This window comes from Orycteropus afer, unplaced genomic scaffold (assembly GCF_000298275.1).
Source record: "Orycteropus afer afer isolate SDZICR_OR568_19922 unplaced genomic scaffold, OryAfe1.0 scaffold00033, whole genome shotgun sequence".
NCBI lineage: Eukaryota > Metazoa > Chordata > Mammalia > Tubulidentata > Orycteropodidae > Orycteropus > Orycteropus afer.
Window position 1 is genome coordinate 862222 of NW_006921620.1, and position 26279 is coordinate 888500.

At 38.2% G+C, this 26279-nt stretch overlaps 1 protein-coding gene across 1 annotated transcript in view; it reads right to left on the bottom strand.

Moving 5' to 3' along the window:
• The window catches only part of ZNF644 (zinc finger protein 644), a 139519-nt gene extending 114032 nt beyond the window's left edge, over positions 1 to 25487 (bottom strand). Inside the window, exons 1-2 of the mRNA XM_042780299.1 lie at positions 25299 to 25487; positions 24950 to 25033 (exon numbers count right to left, since the gene is read on the bottom strand). Coding sequence (XP_042636233.1) covers positions 24950 to 25033; positions 25299 to 25487 — 273 coding nt within the window. The remainder of the gene's footprint in view (positions 1 to 24949; positions 25034 to 25298) is intronic.
• Positions 25488 to 26279: the final 792 nt, after the last annotated feature.

The following is a 26279-nucleotide window of genomic DNA, read 5'->3' on the forward strand; positions in this document are numbered from 1 at the left end:
AACAAGTTTCAGAGTCTCTTCTGACATCCATTTTGGTCTTTTCTTCCTTTCCTATCTTTTCAATGACCTTTCGCTTTCTGCATGTATGATGTTCTTGAATGCCACAACTCATTCTGGTCTTCAGTCACTGGTGCCCATGGTGTCAAATCTGTTCTTCAGATGCTCTCTAAATTCAGGTAGGATATAGTCAAGGTCATATTTTGGCTCTCTGGGACTTGTTTTAGTTATCTTCAGCTTCAACTTGAACTTGCATATGAGCAACTGATGGTCTGTTCCACAGTCAGCTCTTGGCTTTGTTTGGACTGATGATACCAAGCTTCTCTATCGCCTCTTTCCAAAGAGGTAGTCAATTTGATTCCTGTATATTCTATCTGGCAAGGTCCATGTGTATAGTCGCCATTTATGTTGCTGAAAAAAGGTTATTTGCAATGAGTAAGTTGTTGGTCATGTTCTCAGAAGGTATCAGTCCCTAGAGAAGGATATCTTGCTTAGTAAAGTAAAAGGTCAGTGAAAAACAAAGTCCTTCAATGGGATTCACTGATACAGTGGCTGCAACAGTGGCTGCAACAAAGGGCTCAAACACAGCAAGGACTGTGAGGATGGTGAAGAACTGAGCAGTGTTTTGTTCTGTAGTACACAGTACAACTATGTGTACTCACTATAAGCTGCAGCCAACTCAATGGCATCTAACAACAATAACACAAATCTTTACAGAAACATACAGCACCATCTTTCTCCCACAGAGTGGCTGATGGATTAGAACCACTGACCTTTTGGTAGCAGACAACTGCTTTAACCACTGTGCCACCAAAGTCTCACCTGTCACTGGGGAGGTGCACATTAAAATCACACTAAGGATATCACTACATATGTGTAAGAATGGCCATACCGAAGTTGCCAGATGTGGAGGTTCTGAAATTGTCATGCCATCATATAGGAAGATAAATAGCATAACCCCTTTGGAAAACGGTTTCACTGTTTCTTAAAATATGAAATATACAAATACTATATAATACAGCAATTCCACCTCTATGCATTCAAAGAAATGAAAGCAGATGTCCATGCAAAGAATTGTACATAAACGTTCATAGCATCTTTATTTGTAATAGCCAAATACTGTGGGGAAAATGTCCATCAATATGTGAACAGATAAAATGTAACACACCCTTACAATGGAATAAGTAGGACTGAACCAATGATACATACAACATGGATATTAAAGTAACTGTGCCAAGTGAAGGATGCCAACAAAGAAACTATATACATACTACACAGCTTCATCTATATAAAATTCTATAAAATGCAAACTAACCTATAAATAACAGAAAGCAGATCAGTCCTTACAAAGGAGCACAAGGAATCTTTTAAGGGTGATAGATATAGTCATTATCTTGACTGTGGTAATGATTTCATGGGTGTATTCAGATGACAAGTCTGTTCAAACTGCACATTTTAAGCACGTGTGATTTACTATATATTAATTATATTTCATTAAACCCTTAAAAAATTAATAGTATGTAAAAATAATAAACTTGGAAAAAACAGTCAAATCTCAAATTTAACATTAATATGATAATAAATGTACACAAAAAAGTCATCATTTATAATCAAAAGAATAAAGGTACAAATGAAACATCTTTCAAGAGCCTACAATTACTTCAGTCTCTGAAAGTAATTCATGTATGAATTATTAATACTTCTAAAATTTAACCAGATATGCCTTGCGAAAGATGTAAGAGAGCCTTTTGGACTACTGGATATATACATATAAAATTTGTACTTGTCCCAACTTCTATACCAAAACACAACACCTATTGAAATATAATGGGGTTCAACCCAGAACTAAATGAACCTTGAAAATTAACCTAATTTTAGAGTAAATAAAAAGGTCTGTTTGCAAAGATAATCACAATTCTGCACCACTCCCTGTTATCCATGCATTTGGCAATGAGAGTTTGTAGTTTCTATCATCAAAAGATGAAGCCTTTCCCCCTATTTCTTGACTCTGGGATTGACCTTATAAAAAATATCATTAGAATGATGTGAAAGTTACAGTTTACCTTTTCTATCCTAGGCCTCAAGAGGCCTTGAATGATTCTGTTCTCTTGGAACTTTGCCACTATAATGAGAACAAGTCTAAACTAACCTGCTAGAGGATGAAAACACTGTATGTAGGACAACCCAGGTATCTCACCTAATGCAGCTTATAGCCTATAGTCTGTGTGTGTGTATGAATATAACTATCCAAGCACTAGGCTGCTAACTGAAAGGATGGTGGTTCAAATGTACCCAGCAACTCCATGGGAGAAAGACCTGGCAATCTTCTCTCATAAAGATTACAGTCTAAAAAACTCTATGGGGCAGTTCTACTGTGTGGCATGGGGTACTATGAGTTAAAATCAACTCAACAGCACCTAACAACATCAAGATGAAAAACTTTTTACTCAGTGAAAGATTCTGTTAAGAGAATAAAAAAAAGTGACAAATTGGGGGAAAATATATTTATAAACCACATACTTAATGAGAAAATATCAAAGAACTCTCAAAACTCAACAGTAGGACAACAGTAAAAACAACTGCAGTGCAACGAATTCACTTTCATACAGGTTTTCTCATCATGGGCTTATGACTACTATAAAATTACTCAGTGGGACTCTGTAAATAAAGTACTTGTGGCCTACCAAGAAGATTGCCTAGCTTGCTAATAAAGTAAATAAGGTGCATGGAACTCCTACAGGGGTGGGACCATGCAAATAAAGGTATATGGAATTCTAACAAGGGGACTGATCAGTTTTGCCATCCCACTATGCTTAAATGATAGCCAATCTGAGTAGAGGAGTGATCTCACTACCACTAAGAAGAACCAGGAGTGGTGCATGTCCTTTGGACCTGGGGTCTCTGTGCTGAGAACCAGGAGACAGAGACCTATAACACTAAAGATGGAATGAGATGGCAAGAAGCAGTGACAGAGAAATGATGGTAGAACCAGGAAACTAGCACAAGATGGCACAGTGGGATTCCTGGCCCATAGAAAGGTGGCTACAGTGGATGTGTCAACCCACAGAGTGAGAGAAAGCTGAGTACCTTCAAGCCAAGGCTTACTGGCAGGATGGAGTGCATCTAGGCACTTACTGGCAGAGCTAAAGAACTTTGTAACACTTGCCCAAGCAGTGCAGAAGCCAGGCACAGCTGAGAAGCTGCCCTTATGGAAGACTGTATCCTGAGTTGTTCCTTATCCTGAATTGTAATCCGTTACTTCCCTAATAATCATGAATATTATCTGTGAGTCCTCTGGCCACTTCAACAATCCAGCAGAGAAGTAGAGAATGTCAGGAGAGGGACAAGTATCTTTCAGATTGGTAAAAAAGTTGGAAGACACTCTTACAACAACCAAAGTATTTATGTGTGAGTATATATGTATATATGTAGTTATGTATGTGTCTAGGCATGCATGTGTGAGTATGTGTGTGTATATATAGGGGTATGAACATGTATATGCATCTGACTGCATGTACACATATTCATGTATTTACTAAATCATATAGGGAACACATTATGGATACTTCTTAGCCATAATCAAAAACCTCACAGAATTGGTTTTTTGGGTTTGAAGGATTAAGACCATAGTCTCATGGAGTAACTCTGTCAGCTGACATAGTTCATAAAGTTATATTCTATATACTAGTTTGGTGAGTACCATCTGGAGTCTTAAGATACAATTGGTCTCTACTCATCTGGAGCAAAAGAGAAAGGAGGAAACCAAAGAAAGACTCAAAGAAGAAACTAGTCTACAGGACAGTTTACACAAACCACAGCCTTATCTACCCTGAAACCAGAAGAACTAGATGGTCTTCAGCTGCCTCTACCAACCATTCTAATCAGGGTGATAATAGTTAGACCCTGACAGAATGGGAGAAAAAACATAGAACAGAATCTGAAGTTACTTTTTTTAAAACAAACATACTTACTGGATTGGCTGAGACTGGATGACTCACTAGGACTACTGTCCTGAGATATTCTTCAAACCTTGATCCTAAACTAACCCAAGATTACCCACTGAAATAACAGATTAGCTCACAAAATAATGGCTATCACAGTAAGTACTGTGCTCCTTTTAAAAAATCACCTCTATGAGACCAAACAGTCAACAATTACTATACAACAAAGGTAACAATTTAAGAGAGCAGCAAAACCAGATTAATGGCAATGGAACAATGGAAAATAATGAAAATGTTCATACAATGTGAAGAATACAACCAACATCAATGAACAATTCATGCAGAAATTGTTGGGTAAGAACGTAAATTGCTGTGTAAACTTTCACAGAAAACATTATGAAAAAAAAATGTAATAAAAAAAACCCTCAAAAACAGGATGTATTGGTCCTCTAATACCACTAAAACAAAAACCACAAATGTATGGCTTTAACAAACAGGGATTTATTCTCTGTTTAGGAGGCTAGAAATCTGAGATCAAAGTGCCAGCTACAGGGGCTGAGTGAAGGCCCCTTGATCCTGGGCTTCAGTTCTGCCTCTTGTTCCTGGCCCACTGGAGCTGGAGGCATCTCTTAACTCAGGCAGCTGCTGGCTGTTCAGGCTGACAAACCCCAAGCTCAACAAGTAAACTGGCACAGTCCCAAGATTACCAAACAACACAGGTGGTCACTGGTTCAAGCATGCCAAAAAGCTCAGAGACTTTCTCAAAGCTGTCTTCTTATATATTGAAAGCAGACCACATCCCCAAGGCAGTTGCTCCAGTAGATTCCACCATGGGGTTGATTACCAGTCTTATCATGGGGAATATGGTAGTTAAATCTCTATGTCAACCTGGCTGGGCCTGGTTGAGTGGCTGGGCAGCTGGTGGTAGTTATTCCCCATGATGAGACTGGCAATCAACTCCACGTTGGAATCTACTGAGTAGCTGCCTTTGGGATGTGGTCTGCTTCCTGTACATAAGGAGAAGCCCTGGGGATAGTCTCTAGCTTATGGCACATTTGGACCCTGCATGTAGCCGTGTCATTGTTCAGCAGCCTGCCATGCTCTACTGGGACTTACAATGGACTTAATGGCCTGCCGTGTGGTTTGGTAACATCAGGACTGTGCCTTTTCACTTGTTGACCTTGGGTTTGTCAGCCTCAGTAGCCAGCAGCTGCCTGAGTGGAGAGATGCTTCTAGCTTCAGTGGGCCGAGAGCAAGAGGCAGAGCTGAAGCCCAAGGTTAAGGGGCTTTTACACAGCTCCTAGAGCCTGGCACTTTGAACTTGGACTTAAAGCCTCCAAACTGCGAGAAAATAAACTCCTGTTACAGCCATCCCATTTATGGTATATTCTTGTCAGAGCTGCACTAGGTAAACAGAACAGGGAATAAATACATCCAGCTGCCCAGCCACTCAAAACCAGGCCCAGCCAAGTTGATACATAACCCTAACTACCACAAAGGATGTCAGTACCAATGGGAAATGTTGTCATTATTGTTACTAGGTGCCATCATGTGACCTCTGACCCATAGCGACCCTATGTATAACATAACAAAACACTACCCAGTCCTGCACCATCCTAAAAATCCTTACTATGCTTGAGCCCATCATTGCAATCACTATGTCAATCCATCTTGTTGAGGGTCTTCCCGTTTTTCACTAACCCTCTAACCTTACCAAGCATATCCTTCTTCAAGAAATGGTCCTTTCTGACAACATGACCAAAGTAGGTGTGATTAAGCCTGGACATTCTTGTTTTTAAGAAGCAGTATGGCTGTTCTTCTAGGACATATTTGTTCATTCTTCTGGTAGCCCATGGTATTTTCAGTATCCTTCACCAACACCACAATTCAAAGGTATCAACTATTCTTCAATCTTCCTTACTCATTGTCTGGCTTTCACATGCTTATGAGGTGATTGAAAATACCATGGCATGGGTTGGGCAGACCTTAGTCTTTAAAGTGACATCTTTGCTCCTTAACACTTTAAAGAGGTCTTTTACAGTAGATTTGACAGTGCAATATGACATCAGATTTTTATTTAAATGCATTTTATTGAAATAAAATTTATGTACAGTGAAACACACAAAACTAAAGTGACATGGGTCAATGCTTTTTTTTTTTTTTTTTTTTTTGCAGTGTTCTCTCCCCTCCCCTCTTACCCCTGGCAACCAACAAAGAAAATTTCCCTCCATATATAAACTTTTCCTTGACCCTCTATAACAACTAACTAATACTATATTTGTCCTTCTTTGATTGACTTATGTCACTCAGCATAATGTCCTCCAAGTTCATCCATGTTATGCAGTGTTTTGTAGACTCTACATTATTTTTTAGTGCTGCATAGCATTCCATTATGTGCATGTACCATAGTCTGATTATTCACTCTTCTGCTATAAATCTTAGAGATAAGTCCCTTGCTAGATATGCAATTATCGGCAAATATGAATTTGTTGCTGTCATTTTTGTTATGTGCTTTTTCATGGTGTTGATTTGTTTGCTCCATTTAATTTTCTATGCTGAGCTCGTTTTGTTTATAAGTCATGTCATCACTTCCTTCATTGCTATCGTTTTCTTCTTTGCTGAATATTTATGCTGGTCCTCTTTTTTGATGTGAAGGTTTATCATTTTTCTTTGAGGTTACCCTGTGATTTATAGTTTTCTTCCAAAGTTTACAACAATCCGTTCTATCTTGTAGTTGTCTTGACTTCCCTACCATCTGGAAGTTCTGTAATGAGAGTTTTTTCCCCTCTTTTTGGTTTGTAGTTGTCCTCATTTGTCAATTGTCGTCTCTGGTTCCCTGTTTACAATCTTGTAGGCTTATTTACTTTGGATACTTCCATAGCTGGGTTGGTTTCTGAGTTATATCATCATGTGTATTAATGGTCAGTTGTTGTTGGCTGTTGTTGCTTCTCTGTTCAAAGGGCTACCTTCAGCATCTCTTGTAAGTCTGGTCTGGTTTTAACAAATTCCCTAAATTTCTACTTATCTGGAAATGTCCTAATTTCACCACCATATCTGAAGGACAATTTTGCTGGGTACATAATTCTTGGTTCAAAATTTTTCTCTTTCAGGGTTTTATATATAGCATCCCATTGTCTTCTCACCTGCATGGTTTCTGTTGAGAAATCCGAGCTTAGTCTTATTGGTTGCCCCTTGTAGGTAACTTTTTGTTTTCCCCATGCTGCTCTCATGATTCTTCCTTTGTCGTTAGTTTTGGTCAGTTTGATGATGGTATGTCTAGGTGATTTTCTTTTGGGGTCTATCCTGTTTGGGGTTTGTTGGACTTCCTGAATGGATATATTCTCATCTTTCATCATACCAGGAAAATTCTCTTCCAATAAATCTTCAACAATTTTCTCTGTGTTTTATTTGTCTCTTCCTATTCTGGAATTCCGATTACACGTAGGTTATTCCTTCTGATGGTATCCCACACGAACCTTAGACTTTCTTCATTTTGTTTTGATCTGTTTCCTGATTTATCCCTTCCCAAAGAAGTGTTCAAGTATTTGCCTTCAATCTCACCAATTCTGTCTTCCATTGATTCAATTCTGCTCCATTGTCCATTCAATGTCTTATCTATTTGTGAAAATTTATTATTAATCTTCTGGATTTCTGTGTGTAGATTTTGTATCATTTCTAATTTTTCATTTATTTTGTCATTTTGTTCTTGTATTGTCTTTCGAAATTGTTCTAGGGTTTTCTCTGTGTTTTCCTTGCTCTCAATTCGTTGAAGATACCTAAATGTAATTCTTTTGAATTCCTTATCAAGGAATTCCAATGCCATATCTTCCTCAGAGATGTGTTTTGGGTCTGTATCCTGGTCCCTTGTTTCTTCTGCTTTATCTTGCTTCTTTGTGTGGACTGTGATGCTCTGTAGTCTCCGAGGCATTGTCACGTGTTTGTGTTGATATTTAACTGGTGATTGTATATTGGAGTGACTTGCCCATGATTTTCGTTTTGTTTGTATGTTATCTATGCAAGCAGGGTACTGTGCTCCTCTATTCACTAGTTGACAGCACTTATATACTCACCACCTGTCTCCTTTCCTATTCTCAGCCTCTTGTATATCCCTGCTGACTTTGGCAAACAGAGCCCATTCTTAGGTCGTTTTTGTTCAGGTTTTTCCACTAGTTGGTGCCTAATCCACTTCTGCATAGTTCTTTTCAAAGCTTAGGCCTCCAGGATTATCTTCTGTATCTCTGTCAATTGGTTTTTCTTTTCTTTGTTGAAGAGGGTCTATGTCACTTTTCTGCCTATTTCTCCATCTTACCTGACATCAGATTTCTTGACTGCTGCTTCCATGGGTGCTGACTATGGATCCAAGTAAAATGAAACACCTGACAATTCAATCTTTTCTCCATTTATCATGATGTTGCTTATTGGTACATTTGTGAGGATTTTTGTTTTCTTTATATAAAGAAAACGATGGCAAGTAAGGACCTCCAAAATTCATCTCCTCTATAAAAGCAATGAGAACACTAACAAAAATTATCAGAATCAACTTTTTTGGAACTCAAAATTAACCAAAGGCTTACAGCAACGTGGGAAGAGTTTAAAGAAGAAATATGATTGGGTCTTGGTAAGACCAAAGATTTCTATGCCATTTTAACCTGCCCGATTCCCACCCCCAATCCATACCCCAGCAACTGTGAGAACCAACAGTCTACAATCCTCGTGAAAATTAGCATCCTGGCAGTCAGCAAATGAGGCAGACTTGAGATGGAACTCCTTTAATATCCCATTCCCAAAGAACTGCCACTATTTGACATGTCTAGTGGTTTCCTGAAATCCTACCTATAAGGCTGTCTGAATTTGACCTGATTTTGAGTTCACTCAGTGAGCAAAGCCTTTTTCCAATTGGGCATTTGTCAAAAACAATTAGATGTAATGCTGACGGTTACAGAGGCCCAAATTAGTGGATGACAGCTAGTGCAAACAGGCTAACTAAAAAGCTGAGGAACAAGCTATGCACAGGAAGCTTTGAAAAGCTGTGGCACATTCACTCAAATATGAAAGGCCATGTGCATATACAGGGCTATGCATATGCCCAGGGCTTTACGCTTGCTCAGACCTGAGAAGGCCCTAACCAACTACCTCTGGCTAACCTTGAGGGACTACATAAATAGAAGTGAAGGCTAAGGCAGAACTGTAAACTGACGAACTGAGCAATGTGTACTATAGCACACACTGAGCCCCTCAATAAAGACTGGGAGACTTACTGGTTCCAGGTGTTTAAGGAAACCTCTGCCCAATTATTAGCTGACCACTAAGCTAACCAAACAGAGGATCCAGTGGCCACACATCACAAAGAATACAGATTTTACAGAATTAGTTCAGGAAAGTCACTAAACAAACAACAACAAACCCTGGGGGGGGGGAGTCTTATTATCAGAGCTGCCACATTATTTAAAAGGTCCAGTTTTCAACAGCAACAAAAAAATTACATAAAGGCAGGCCCATACAGAGGGGTAAAAAACAGCCAACAAAAACTGTCCCTGAGAAGCCCAGACACTGGAGTTACTAAACAAAGATTTTAAATGAGCTATTTTAAATATGTTCAGAACTAAAGGAAACCATGTCTAAAGAACTAAAGAAAAGGATGTCTCACAAAGAGAGAATATCAAAGATATATTATCAAAAGGAACCAAACAGAAATTCTGGAATTGAAAAGTACAGTAACTAAAATGAAAAATTCACTAGAGGATTGCAACAGCAGATGTGAACAGTCAGAAGAAAGAATCAGCAAACTTTAGGACAGGTCAGTTGAGATTACCTGGTTTGAGGAACAAAAAGAAAACCAAACGAAGAAATAGCAACAGAGCCTTTTAAGATCTGCAGAACTCTGTAAAATACAACATACATGTGGTGGATCCAAAGAAGAGAGGAGAGCAAAGGAGCAGAAAGAATATATTAAGAAATGATGGTCAAAAATTTCAAATGGAAGGTCAACAAACTCCAATTAGGATAAGCCCAGAAGAGATATACATCTAGCTACATCACAATCAAATTGTCAAAAGTAAAATTACAAAATCTTAAAAGATGCAAGAGGAAAGTGACCCATCACATAAAAGTGATCCTCATTAACAGCCAATTTTTAATAAGAAACCATGGAAGCATGAAGGATGACCTATTCAAAGTGCTGAATTAAAAAAAAAAAAAAAAAAAACCTTGATTCTGTATCTGGCAAAACTAATATTCAAAAATGAAGGAGAAATTTAGATAGTCATGTATAAACAAAAACAGACATAACTGGTCACTAGCAAACCTGCCCCACAAGAATACTAAAGGATGGGAAATGAAAAGACACTACACAATAACTTGAATCCACCTAAAGAAATAAAGTGCATGGTATCTTGCTCCAGCACTAGTAGCAAAGTTCAACAAGACAGAAAATAACAAATGCTGGCGAGGTTGTGGAGAGATTGGGACTCTCATACACTGCTGGTGGGACTGTAAAATGGTACAACCATTGTGGAAAGCAGTATGGCGATTCCTTCAAAAGTTGGAGATACAAATACCATTTGACCCAGCCATCCCATTACTAGGTATATACCCTAAAGAAGTGAGAGCCATAACAAGAACAGATATATGCACGCCGATGTTCATCGCAGCACTATTTACAATAGCCAAAACTTGGAAACAACCTAGATGTCCAACAACTGAGGAATGGATAACCAAACTTTGGTACATTCACACAATGGAATACTATGCAACGCTAAAGAATAATGTAGAATCTGCAGAACACCGCATAACATGGATGAACTTGGAGGACATTATGCTGAGCGAAATAAGTCAGTCACAAAAGGACAAATATTGTATTAGTCCGCTATTGTAAAAGTTAAGGAAATGTTTATATATTGGAGGACATTTTCTTTGTTGGTTACCAGGGGTGGGAGGGAAGGGGAGGGAATGCTGTTAGATAGATAGAGATAAATATTGATTTGGGTGAAGAGAAGGGCAATGTACCAAATGTGAGTGACCAATATGGCAGCATTGAGGATGAGAAAGACAGAGAGAGTTACATGGGCAGTACAAACAACAAATATGAACCCCTTTGTAAATACAATACTGAGTTGTCAATGAAAGCAAATATGGGTATAGGGACGGATAGATGGGTGAACAAGCTAAACAATTATGTATGTCTAAATGGAGAGTGTATCCAAGATCATATACAGGGTTGGCAGAAAATGGGCCTCTCGAAGAGTATGAAGGGATGGACACTGGGAGGAGGTAACTATGGGGAGGAAGTGGGAGGGGAGCTGCTGCATTGTAAATTTTGGTCAATGACATGAGACAAAGTATATGTGAACTGCTGTATGAAAAGTGAATTTACTCTGTAAATCTTCACCCAAATCCTAATTAAAAAAAAAAAAAAAGAAATAAAGTGCATGGTAAAGATAACTATATAGATAAACATAAAAGACAGTACATGTATTTGTTTGTAATACTTTCTCCCTAATTTTTAAAAATATATAAGACAATAATTACAAAATTGTGATACAAATATCCATATAAATGATGGAGCTATATAGGGGTAAAATTTTTGTATATTACTGAAATTATTATTCATATGTTGAACTTGCATGTTTCCCTCTAATGTAACTTAATTTTCTATTTTTCATCTTTTCATCCTGTTTTGTGGGTGCTTTCCTCCTTTCTTGTGTCAAGGATACAATATCCCTTACATAAGATATCTTTAAGTCTTTTAAAAAGTTTTCTTTTACTTCTTGAATTGCTTCTATTTCCTTCTCTTTCGTTAGGTGTTATCTTGAAACGTCTGATGATCCTTGATGTCATGTTCAAGAGTGAGGCACTCAAAAGACGCCTAGAAATTCTGTCAATGGGTATGTATTAATGTAGGATGATCATTCTGAGCCATTTTCTTGGTGGATCTCCATCTGTCATTATCTCTCCATCCTTTTTCCTCATTTTGTCAATTTGCTTTAACAAGATAAATCATCTAATCTCACATCTGGGGACAGGTGCCTGACAGCCAATGTTCTCAAAGATAGTAGGGAAAAAAGACTGGGGATAATTCTTACATTTTAGTAAGACACCCTTAACCTCAGCTGTACCCATTCTCAAATACAGAGTGCATCTGGTTCAGTATTAGAGGAGAAACTTGGATAAAGTTTAAGAAGTCCTTCCTGGCATCAGAAGTGCTCTTACTTGATATACAAACTTATAAATAATTTTTTCAGAAGAATCTGCAGTCTTCAATTCATGAAGCAGTCCAGTAGGGCTCTACCATACCAATTCCAGGTTTCCCCTACTGACAATTAAAGGCTGAGCTTTTTCTGATCTACACAGTTACTACATGTTACTTTCAAGCTTCTAAAGTTTTGCTTCTGTGATTAACTTTCAGTTTTCTTTGTCCTTGAGACTCTATCCTTTTGAAAACAAAACAAGACAAAACATTATACTACTACTAATAGGTATGTAAGAGCTCTGGTAGCATAGTGCCTAAGGCATCTGACTGTTAACCAGAAGGCTGGAGGTTCAAACCCACCAGCCACTCTTCGGAAGGAAGATGGGGCAATCTACTTCCGTAGTGATACTGCCTCGGAAACCCAAGGAGGGGTTGCTATGAGTAGGGTTCGACTCAACGACACATAACAACAACAACAATGGGTATATGATAGTAAACTAAGTAAATGGCTATTTAATCCACATTTTAGTGAACATCCATCTCATCAATTTTGATGAATTGTATCTTCACTGATAATTTTTATATAACATGCAAATTGAGCTCAAGTTCAAATTAGACTCATAGTGACCCCCGTCGGGTTTCTGAGGCAGTAAATCTTTACAGAAGCAGATTGCCCAGTCTTCTTTCCAGAGTCAGACCCATAGTTTTGCTTAATCATCTAAGTAGGTAGGATTATTATAGCTTTAACTTCTAGTTTTACTACTGTAATAAAAAACTTTTATACTATTTCTCTTATTTATCCTTTTCAACATTTGTGTCATTCTGATTTAGATAAGATTCTTATAAAAGCACACAGTTTTTAATCCAATCTGTAAAAAAGGAGGTGGAGTGAAGATCATTCTAGTTAAATTAAGAAAAAACTGTTGGAAGAGTAACATGAAATTAAATTTGACAGGAAAGTGGGCAAATTAGGTTTAGGAAATAAATGAACTAGGGAGAGGTCAGGCAAGTACACTGTTAATGGCACTGCCACCTTAAGACATTCACTGGTATAGCATAAGACATGGTTCTACTATGTTGTTGTTATTATGTGCCATCGAGTCAGACCCTAATCAAAGCGACCCCTCCTTGGGTTTCAGAGGTGTTACCGCTACAGAAATAGATTGCTCAACCTTCCTTCCGAGGAGTGGCTGGTGGGTTTGAACCTCCAGCCTTCTGCTTAGCAGACAAGTGCCTTAGGTACGAGGCTAACAATGGCACAAGACATGATTCTATCATGCTGTTGCTGTTACGTGCCATCAAGTCGGCCCCAACTCATAGTGACCCCTCCTTGGGTTTCTGAGGCAGTATCACTATGGCAGTAGATTGCCCAACCTTCCTTCCGAGGAGTGGCTGGTAGGTTTGAATTGCCAGCCTTCTGGTTAGCAGTCAAGTGCCTTAGGCACTATGCTACCAGAGCTCCCTGATTATACTATAGCCACTGAAAATTGTCTCTCTCTCTTCCACTTCTTTCCTATATTACCTGTTTTAGGAGGATCAATGTGTTTGAAATCTGCTTTCCTAGATTCCACCCATTTCAAACTGCTGTCTCATGCCAACCAGCCATATATATATAATTTTTTTTTTTCCCCTCGTGCATGTAGTGATTTTCCATTGCTCTTCAGCTTATAGGGACCCAAGGCAGAGTGAACAGGTGCAGGTGGGTCTATTCCCAAGAAGTCTGGAGCCACAAAAAAAAGACCAAACCTACTGCCACTTAATCGATTCTGACTTCACAGCCACCCACCAGCCACTCCTCGGAAGGAAGATGGGGCAATCTACCTCCGTAGTGATACTGCCTCGGAAATCCAAGGAGGGGTCGCTATGAGTCGGGGCCGACTCGATGGCACACAACACCACACACACCACACACACTATAAAACAGAGTACAGCTGCCTCACAGCACTTCCAAGGTTGGACATCTTTACAGAAGCACACTATCTCATCATTCTCCCATGGCGCAGCTGGTGGGTTTGAACCTCCAACCTTTTGGTTAGTAGCTGACCACTTTAACCACTAAGACACCAGAGATATAAATGAACTACTTAAAAGGTTTGGGGCAGTACTCTCGGCTTCCTATTCCCATACTACCAGTTCATCAGAACAATCAGGGAACAGAGGATGGTTCTGCTATCACCCCTTTCACTCAGAGTGTCTAGGCAGAAACTCTAAATTTCAGAGATGAAGATTAAATTTCTATTTCCCAGTGATTGCAAGGGACAACAAATCGTCTTTAGCACTGGCTAATTTGCCTCAACAGGAAACTTGGAAGGAGTCAAATGCACCTCCTTAGCTTTCTATGTCCCCAGAACCCTATTAACTTCTTTACTGAGTGAAGTTAAGCCTGCATTAACTATAACAGTAAAAATGTAAACGTGTTATAAGATTAACATACTATCTTAAAACTCAACTAATTACTCAACTAATTCTCAAACTTATTTTTTAACTCTAATATAAAGTAGAAAAAAAATTGTTACTTTTCATATTTTTCTAATTTTTCTGTTTTAAGGATGGTCTTTATTATAGGCGCTCTGATAGCACTGTGGTTAAAGCATTCAGCTGCTAAGCAAAAGGTTGGTGGTTTGAACTCACCAGTTGCTTCACAGGAGAAAGATGAAGCAGTCTCTTCTGTAAAGATTTATAGCCTTGGAAACTCTATCGGCAGTACTACTGTATCCTATAGGGTCACTGAGTCAAAATCAGTGGATTTGGGTTAATTATTATAAATCACAGTATACATTCAATTCAGGAACTCTTAACAACTCAAAGATAAACATCTTACATCTTAAATATCAAAAATAGTACTACAATGAGGGAACTACATTTTAGGTATTTCCTCCTTTAAAAGCAGAGTGTATTTTAAAAAAATATCTGTTTTAAAACAAATATAAAGTATGCCAAATAATTTTTATTATCGTCTATTTACCATAATAGTCCCTATATCAATTAGAATGTTTCTAAAACCACAGCTAAAATGTACTATGATAATGCAAATTTCATCATAATTACAAGTCCTTTTTACTACTCATCTCAAATACTTTTTACTAAAAAGAACCAATAATTTATAAAATATCACTACACATTACTTCTTTGGGAGCTCTGGTAGCTTAGTGCCTAAGGCACTTGACTGCTAACCAGAAGGCTGGTGGTTCAAACCCACCAGCCACTCCTTGGAAGGAAGGCTGGGCAATCTACTTCCATAGTGACACCACCTCAGAAACCCAAGGAGGGGTCGCTATGAGTCAGGGCCGACTCCACGGCACATAACAACAACAACAACATACCATAACTTCTTGGATTTCACTTAATTTTCAAACCAAACTTAACAGAAAAAAAGTGTCAACTTCTTATTTTTTTAAAAAAAGGTATATATGCTTCAGTTAGTGTTAGCAACTCATTAAAATTGTGCCTCCAAGAAAATTTGTTTTCAATACCACAATAAAACTGTTCTTATTTTAACCTTAACTGCAAACCTGCTTTATTTTAAAATTACCCATCATTTCCATTCACATACCACTCCTCTTCTCCTACTCCCCTGACTTAGGACAAGGATAATAATCTCTAACCCATCTTCTTCACTTATCTTTTCTCCTGTCTTATTATACTAGGCTGCAAAATCTGAATTTTCTTGATGTAATTCTGTTCAACGGCTTTTTGTAGAATTCCTTATTTCTAATTTCTAAACTAAACATTTTAGATTTCTCTAGTTCATGTCACAATTATCAAATTTATTTTTCATTATATTCATTTAAAATAGACTGTGATGGACTGCCTAAGATATCTGACTACTAACCAGAAGGGTGGCAGTTCAAACCTATCAAGTGCTCCATGGAAGGAAGATGGGGCAATCTACTTCCCTAAAGATTTACCACCTCAGAAACCCAAAGGAGGTTCCTGTAAGTCGGAATCAACTCAATGGCAGTGAGTTTGGTTTTGGTTTTTGGTACTTCAGCCAAGGAAAATTCCTGCATCCCATTTTAACATGCCTTTTCCACTAGCTGATATCCCTTTCCCTCTCTACCAATCTATACATACCACTTCTTCAAAATCTAAAGTTATTTTTGCCAAGCAGCTTTATTAATTAATCTGTTCTTACTATAGATCATTCATATTATTTTTTGTCAGCTCAGTAATTTGTTTCCTTGAGTGCTCTTTAGGTTGCATCTTACTAGATCACGAGCTCTTTGGTATCCATGCGGAATAAGTTCCAGGACCAAAATCCACAACGCTCAAGTTTCATATGTAAAATGGTGTGTTATTTGCATATTACCTTACCCACATACATTAAATTATCTCTAGATGACTTATAATACCTGTTGTTGTCATGTGCCGTCAAATTGGACGTGACTCATAGCAACCCCTCCTTGGATTTCTGAGGTGGTATCATTATGGAAATAGATTGCCCAATCTTCCTCCTGAGGAGTGGCTGGTGGGTTTGAATCACCAGTCTTCTGGTTAGCAGTCACATGCCTTAGGCACTATGCTACCAGAGCTCCTACAATGTAAATTATATATATACAGCACTTTATGTCCCTCTTAGCCTTTGAGGGTTTGCTTTGACCACGATTGCTTTTCAGGAGCCATTTTTCAGAGGGTGCAAACAGCACTAATAGAGAACAAGATACAAAACCAACAATGCTTAAACCATGAGTACTGGAGAGAGGCTGAGATTTGCGAAATGGTGGGAGGCTACAGCAGGGTATACTTACACGTCACTTCATTCCTGTGGATTCATAGTAGTGCTTAGCTATTGGCAAATTCAAGTTTTGCTCTTCGAAACTTTTGGGAACTCCCCACCCCCCCCAAATATTTTCAATCCATCGTTCGATGAATCCAGGCATGAAGCACCCGCAGATATATTGACTGTATGTCTATATATATAGACTACATGTCTCTACCCCTAGTGAGATACTAAGAAAACTTTATACACTAACTAATTCAAATTAAAAGAAACAAATTTGAGGAAAAATGAAATCATACAAACAAGGATTTTCTGAATTCAAAAAACAAATCTCCCAAAACTAATTTCAAACACAACATTCATTCTTCTTAAAATAGGAAAACACGGAATACACTCTTCAATGTATTTTTTCCTATACATAAGTCCATTTTAAAAGCTATAATTAATAATACTCTAGTAATTTTATGCTTGTGCTAGACTTTTCTAAGTGTAGCAAAAAGAAAAAGCTATGTAAAAGTCTTAACATTTTGTAAATAATAAGCATATACTTTTTTCAATGTCTAATCTAACCAATTTTGCTTTTAGCCTTTTAGACTTCACAAATACCAAACCTACAATAAGAAAAGTTTGACAAATGAGGCTTTATTATTTCTTCAAGACAACTATTAAAATTCTTGAAGCAAGAGGATATCAAACAAACTTTAGTTCTAAAATTCTTCAACATCTTACAATCTCCAAGACAAAACTTGATATAGAATATTTTCATTCATACAATATATGCATTCATAATCCAAATGTTAATGAGTCTTTTCATTTCCCATTCCACACAATTTACAAAATATAACCATTCCTCAAAACTACACTAGAAATTTAAAGTACATATTTTCATTGTAATACATACATACATATTTGATTTAAAAATCTCATTTTTCTCAAAAGCATCAATTTAGTATTGTACACTATAATAAAGCTTCCACTACTCAGTATTTATGAAAAACAATGCTGCAACTATTAATTCCATTTGGAGAAGAAAAAAAAACAGACTCAAGCATTACAAGTAAAAGTCATAACCAACAATTCCATTTCAGTTCTCAGTTTATAGAGTCTCCTTCATGAGTATTAACCATTCAACATTTGTGCAACTGCCCTTATAGTAATATTCTAGTTATTTAAAATAAATGTCAAAATCTTTCTGGTTAAGAATACTTACCTGTAAACAGAAATACACCAATTGCTACCCCTACAATCACAAGCAACAATACCCAAATACCTTAACCAAACCTGAAATCTAACTTACACAGCTCCTGGAAGCTATTAAAAAGGCTCCAAAAGGTATCTATATAAGGAGGCAATCCAAGACTTCCTCCACCTACTTCTTGGCTATCTGCCTAGTGAATATTGTAGTGAAAGTGAGCCAGACAACTATGTTATCTGTCGAAGCAATTCAAATCTTTGCATTCTAAACAAATTTTGAAATCATAAAACTAACCTCTAAATGGTTATTATTAATGAAAACTAAGAAGCAGCTCTCTGATCTTGGCATAAGCAACACTGGAAAAAAACAGAAGGGCCAGAGTACTAACTACCTATCATCTCATTTATTTCCAAAACAATGCCAAACGAGGACTGAAAAGACAGAGATAGATTCAAGCACCAACTCTCACTATCCTTGGAAACTAAACATGCAAAAGTAATTTATGGTGCTAGAAGTCAGAACAGTGGTTACTTCTGCCCAGGGGAAATTAATGGAAGGGAGCACAAGGAACCATTTTGGTTGTTGAAAATGTTCTATATCCTGATCTGATTAGAAGTTACCTAGATGTATTTATAGGTAAAAATTCATTAATTTGTACTCATAAAGTGTACTAGTGCACTTTACTGTATAGAAGTCATACCTAAATAAAATATTTAAAAACAAGTTACCAATAACAAATTAATGGCCAAATTTGTCAACCTTTTCTCAATGCTACTTTTTGATTATATCATGATATTGCTTACCACAGAACACCAATATTCTTTAAATGCAATTCTTTCCCATTGAAGATCTACAAGACTTTGTTAGTATGAAACATGATGGTATGAAATAGACCAACATTTTCCTTATTCTGCCTTTTAACTATCTTAAATATTGATTCAATATTCAAGTACCTATGCCCTGACATGGGATAGGCATACTCCAACATATGTATTCTTTCTCTCGTTCATATATGCATACATACACACACTCCAAAGCAAATACAAACTGAATTAATTAAACTGGATTCAAACCAGTCTTCTATCTGATTTCAAACTGTATCTCCTGCTTTAAATCCTAACACTTCTTAACAGGAATATCAGCCTTTAGTCTTGTACTATCTTTTCTCAGGCATCCTTTAAGTAACAGGAATATCAACCTTTAGTCTTGTATTCTCTTTTCTCAGGCATCCTTTAAGTAACAGGAATATCAGCCTTTAGTCTTGTATTCTCTTTTCTCAGGCATCCTTTAAGGCTCAGCCTAATTTCTACTTTACCCTTCTTCTCCATACTCTTATAGTACTTACTATCTATACTGTACTATCCAATATGGTAGCTATCAGCCATATGTGGCTAATAGCTTGCAATGTGACTAGTTTGTATTGAGATGTGTTTTAAACATGTAATACACATTGGGTTTTAAAGATTCAGTATATGAAAAAAAATCTCCATACTGTTTATATTGATTACATATTAAAATGATAATATTTTGGCTATCTGGGTTAAAGAAAATATATTAATATTAATTTCATTTCTTTTTTTAATGTAGCTACAGAAAATTTAAGGAGCTCTGGTAGCATAGTGCCTAAGGCGCTTGACTGCTAACCAGAAGGCTGGCGGTTCAAACCCACCAGCCACTCCTCGGAAGGAAGGTTGGGCAATCCTATTTCTGTAGTGATACCGCCTCGGAAACCCAAGGAAGGGTCGCTATGAGCGGGGCTGACTCAATGGCTCATAACAACAACAGAAAATTTAAGGAGCCCTGATGGTGCAATGGTTAAGCATTCACCTGCTAACCAAAAGGCTGATGATTCAAACCCACCCAATGGTTCCACGGGAGAAAGACCTGGCAATCTTCTCCTGTAAAGATTACAGCCTAGAAAACCCAAAAGGGCAGTTCTACTCTACCACATGGAGTCTTTATGAGTCGAAAATCAACTTGATGGCACCTAACAAAAACTATAGAAAATTTAAAATTATATTTGTGGTTCAATTTTTAATACTATGGGGCAGCAATAGCCTATATAATCTATTTATAAATGCCCCATAAAGAGTGCAAAGACTCAACTTTAAGCTATTTTTTTCTTTTATAAACTAAAAATTATCATGAGGAATTATTAATAGTAACAGTATTTCAGTACCTATTTAATTCAAAAAAAATTTTTCTTGTGATTTGGGGGTGCAAATTTACAAAGCAGATTCGTTTTACTCCCAACAGTTCATGTACATTTGGTTTCATGGCCCTGATCACAATCTGCAACCATAAAAAGTACTCTTCCCATCTCCTCCCTATGACTACCCTCTCCCTGTGTCCTTAGCAATGCATTCCTGTCTGTCCAGCTTTCCCTCTATGTGAATGCTGCCCTTCTGATGTCCCACGGCTGACTGATCTAAGTGGTACATCTCCCTAGGGCAGGTGGGTGTGATTCCCTGGGAGCCTCTACTTAATTTTAATATCACTTTTAAACATTTTTAATAAGAAAGCTTAAGGCATTTAAAAACATAAAAATGGAGATTTTTAGATGGTTATATAAATGAAACATATCACCTACATTTTACCTGTATCCAATTCTGAGTTTTATGTCCATAAGAAAGGCTAGACAGCATTATTAAATCTGAAGCAATCCCAAGAGTATTAGTCCTGATTAAGCTTGATTTTTTTTTTTCATCTTTATCATTCAGTAAAAAGGCAGCTTCCATTTTGGCCAATATCACTGTACCAATGTCCAGCAGCCAAGACAAAGAGCCTTTATATGGGGTTATGAATAAACAATGTGGGCAATAAGACACCACTTGAAATTAGGGTATGCAGAAAAATGCTCTTATAATGTTAAGTTTTAAAAGCAGGAGATAAAACTTATAAACTGTAACTATGCCAATAGGTAAATATATAGAAAGAACAAGAAGGCTCAATAGAAAGATTTCATCTCTAGAATCAAGACATTCCTAGGTTCAAAGCTTGGCTCCTCCACTATTTATTTTCTCTGTGACTGCAATGTGAATTTGTTTCCTTGCATGTAAAATGGGAAAATCTCTCTTTTTCTCAATCTAGACAGAGGAAGAAAGAGAGAGAGAGAGAGAGAGAGAGAGAGAGTGTGTGTGTGTATGTGTGTGTGTGTGTGTGAGAGAGAGAGAGAGAGAGAGAGACTGATTATAGGATTATTATAAGGAGCACATAAAAACCAAACCTAACTCACTGCCGACGAGTTGTCTGACTCATAACAACCCCTCCTTGGGTTTCCAAGGCAGTATCTTGATGGAAGTAGATTGCCCAGTCTTTGTTCTGAGGAGTGGCTGGTAGGTTTGAACCGCCAGCCTTCTGGTTAGCAGTAAAATGCCTTAAGTATTACACCATGATTAATTAGTATCAGTCTCATCTCTCCCTTCCTTTTAATACTAATAATTGTATAGTGGTGATAAGATTATGGGTAACTTTTCTTCACTGACTTTCCAAACTGTTATAATGCAATGAGAATGTAATACAATGAAAGTATTTTTAAGCATAAATAAAACTTCTAATACTTCATACTTACAACTCTTCTTTATATGAACCTGAAAGTATTTTTACTAGATGCCTTTTATATTCTTGTTTAAGAGCTTAAAATCTGTTTCTGGTGAGGGAGATAGGTAGTAGGAAAACTAAAGAGAGAAGTGTTAAGTTTAAGACTATACTGGCATAGACACATAGAAAACAAATTCCCGCAACTCAAACTACCCAGTGAAAAGATAACATTCCTATCTTGAATCTAGCTACTATACCAGCCACTCCTCATTTTCACGTAGAGTTTACATGTACATTACATGCAAATACACACAGTCACTCCCCTTCTCTCTACTAATGGTCACCACTACTCTCATGGTCAAAACAGTGAAGAAATTTAGAATGTTGCAACAAAGACAAACCAACACACTGGTTGGGAAATAACTGTACTAAAATATACTCATTCCCAAGTGCATCTGCTCATCATCTGACAGTCATAAAAGGGAATATGCTTCTGAAATACTAAACCTGGTGATAGCTTTTGCTGCTAGAACCGGAAAAAACACACTTTGATGCCTGCCTCTGAATTCCTTCATAACCACCCTGTATTTGTAAACATAGGCCTAAAAATGGGATATCAGCAAAAGTCTACAACCCCAAATCACTTCACAGGCAAAAATTCCAAGTTATAGTAGAAAGATGGTGGTGCAGCAGTTAAGCTCTCAGCTAACCAAAAGCTTGGCGGCTGTATCTACCCAGCAGCTCCTAGGAGAAAGATCTAGTGATCCACTTCCTAGAAAATCCTATAGGGCAGTTCTATTCTGTCACATGGGATCACTGTAAGTCGAAACAGACAGCGCACCCAACAATGATAATAACTATTATTACTATTATAACAGCTAACATTTACTCAGCACTCACTGTATATCAGAAAGTTAAAGGACTTGATGTGAATTAGTAATCTAAACCTTTAACCTCTATGAAATATTAAATTCTCTTGCTTAGTGCTCACTAAGCAAGACAGTGAGGTAGATATGAACCTGGCAGTTTTATTTCAAAGTTTACAATTTTTAAACCTTATCCCATCCTGTCTCTTTATTAATATATGCATAAATACAAATGTAACTATGATTCTACATATACATGTATGTGTGCATATGTGTATGCCCAATGAGTTAGAGTATGAGCAAAAGCGAATTAATTCTAAATTGAAAACATATTAATTAGATCACAACGCTGGCAAATAGGAACATGGTAATATACCCTCCACCACCTGAAAGCACTAATTATAGTTAACATCTTCAAGAAACTGATGAAAAGGGAACATTAAGCTTGCAGGTGAAAAGATAAACACCATAGGATTAAAATGTCAATCTTTTCTAAAAAATTAAAGTATGTAATAGGTAAAAATGCTTTGTAAACTGTAAAATAATCTTAACACTTTATTAGGTATTTAATATGTTAAACTGTCTGCATGGCTCAGACTTTTTGTATAAACTCTAGAAACTTTTTTTGACATCCAAAGAAGTTACACGTCACTGTGGAATCCCAGGATAAATATTTTCACTTTTTGTTGAGCTTCCTAACAGATCTACGGATCTACTATTCATCAGTAGTGATAATAGTCTTAAAAGTTATTTTAGACAAAAGGAACAGGACAGCCTGAGTAGCACACTCTTTTATCCAACCAAAATGTTATTACAAAACTAAAAGCACTAGCACCACTATTTTCAGCATTTATCTCATTTCTTTTATGTAGTAACTCTCAAAAACGGCAGTTATTTCAAAACAGTGCAATCAGTTTATCAAGCCTTATTTTTTTTTTTAATTTCTGGGTCAAGATTACTTTTTGAAAACCTCAAATTTCAAAATCAGCAAAACTGTTTTGAAATTTTTGTATTCTGTGTCTGAATTTGTTTCACAGAAAGTCACTTTAAAAACTAAGTTACCGTATCACATTAAATAAAAGTTCACTTAAGTAATAGTGTCTGACAAGCATTCACAAACATATTCCTTTGTTTTGTTTCCAACCATTATTAGTTGCAGATATTTACCTTTTCATACCAATAATAGGACGAGTGAAAAGAATGTAATGGAAAAGAAGTTGAGAGATAATTTTCCACTATGTTACTAACTCAATCATCTCTGGTTCTCAACGTATTTATTTTAACTGGGTAAGACTATCTGTTCTCTGCAATTCTTGCCATTCTAAAAGATTATGATTCAGTAATGAACTTTGCTGATGTTAATATATCTCTTATTCATAAGTCCAGCAAGATTGTTCTTGCTAAAGAAAAGCTAAAAACGGGTAAATATATACCTGAAAAAAAACATGAAAAAGGAAGTTTTAAATAATGCTGAAAAGTTTAAATTCCGATTTTAATACAAAGATCTAAATTTATTTAAATATCCTTTTCATGAATTAATTTTGTTGTTAATGTAACCTGGCAAAAATAAAACATTAGCTGTTTCCAAATTCAGAACTGCAAATATTAGTTAATACCAATATACAAGTATAAGTGCAGTATAACTTTATATTGTTAAATGTACTAAGACTTACACTACCATTATTTTAACAGCAATATACTATCAACGCATTAGTACTAGACTAGCCTTCATGTTTCACTTACCAAAATGTCTAAGCTAAATCATAACCTCATTATACAAGAACACTATTTTATTACTAAACCTCACAATTCAAAATTGCTGCCATCAAATTCCCTGGATACTTACACATGGCACTAAAATACAGGTTTCTCTTCTTTGAGGAACTTTAGCTGTCTACTTTTTTAAATGCCTTCGTTCTTTTGAGACCAAAATGTAACTTAACTACTACAGAGAGGGAATATACAGTTAAGGCAAATCTAACCTGTCATCCAGATGCAACAAGCCTGATGTTAGTGAGGACTGGCCAGAGTAGATAATGGTGCTGGTATTTCAGCTGAAATTATTAACTTGTACACAAAACAGGACTACCATTCATTCAGGTACCCTGTTTATCCCCTCGATGAGTAAGGCTTAATGACCACACAAAATCTCAAAGTATTAAAGTTTTATAACAACTATTTTTAAATCAATATTACTTAAAATACTTTAAGAAAAATTTTCCACTAATGTTGCTAAACCATAGATGGATCCCAGCACGAGAGTCGTCTGTAGAAGTCTCGTAACAAGAAACCTTTAGCTCCACCACCTAAGTTTCCAATCACTGAGAAGGGTCTGGGACAACTCATCTTCAGGTTCACGGGAGAAGTGGAGCACACCTGCTTTCCTCTGGCAGAGATTAAGCTCCCAGGGACACAAAGGCCAGGGAATCAAACCTGGAGAGGCAAAAAGCTTTAGCTGGACACCCACCAAGTCCCTGGCAACCCAAACACTGAGCGATTTACCTCTTGCTGAACTTCCCAGGCACCTAAGCGGCATAAGATCTGGCAAAACGGGGTAAGTGGGATGGGAGTGGGGGTGATGCAGTCCTAGTCCCAAGTAAGGGGAAGAGTGTTATGTGCAGTTAATGCCGAAGCCGGCATCTTTGGCCAACACGGGGCAACCTCGAGTGGAGGAGTTGGTGACTGCTCCCGGACCGCCCCGTTACTCAGTGCATTGCAATGGCGACCGCCAGGCTTCCCTGGCCGTCTGATCTCGGCCCCTTCCCCCTACTGCTAACTGGCTGCTTGGCTTCATGTGACTAAACAAAACCCCCAAGTCTAGTGCCCAGCTCAGCCCCTTTGTGTCCGCTACCGGATCCACCGACGCCGCCAAGGAAAGGCTCCCCCCACTCCCTCCGTCGAGTCCCGCCCCGCGGCGGTAGCCGCCGCTCACCTCAAGCTCCGCCGCCCCCCGTGGCCAGCTGCGGCCGCCGCCTCCCCGAACCCGGGGCCCCGGCTCCTTGTGTAGCACCAACTCCGCCTCCTCGGCCGCCGCCGCCATCTTAGCCTGTGCGGCAAAATGCGTCCTTTTGGATGGTTGGGACCCAGCCTAGGGCGTAGCTCCCCCGGCTCGAGAGCCGGAGGCCGGATCCCCCAAGTTCTTCCGCCACCCTCAGTCCCGCCGCCGCCACAGCTCAGGGGCCCGAAACCCACTCGGGTCCCAGCAAATCCGACCAAATAACCCCTGAAACTCACAGTTTGGTGCCGTGTGCGTCAAACCGGGGCGACGTTGGGAGCGCGCGGCGTCCCCGCGTCACACGCCGCTCTGTACGCTACTCGGCTCCTGCGGCCCCCCTCCGCTCCCCGCTTTTCGCCTCCGGCCCCGGTTCCCACGGCGCAGGCGCGCCACTTTCCCGCCTCTGTCGAGCTGCGGGCCGCGGGGGAGGCCAGCGAGGAGACCTTGGACAGCTTCGCACTGGTGGAGTTTCTGGGCCAATTAGACAAACGGAGGCAGCAGAAACAGTGCACCACTGTTCTCGGGTGCCAGAAACCAAACAAGGTCACCTCCCCCAGCTCTGACCTAATCACTCCCAAGGAGGTTCCCGCCCCAAAGTAGGCACGCTCCAAATATGGTGGTGCCCAAACTTTGCAAGACCCAAACACTAGGCAAGCCTAGGCCCTTTAAGGTGGAACAGACCCATACTTCATTTCCACAATCACTAGCATGCCAAAATCCATTTTATTTTCCCACTCTTGAGGAAAACAGCTAAAGAAATCAAGATTGTTTGCCAGTCTGGACTTCAACTGTGGAATAATGGCAGAAGGTTTTAGGACCTTAAGAGGACCAATTATT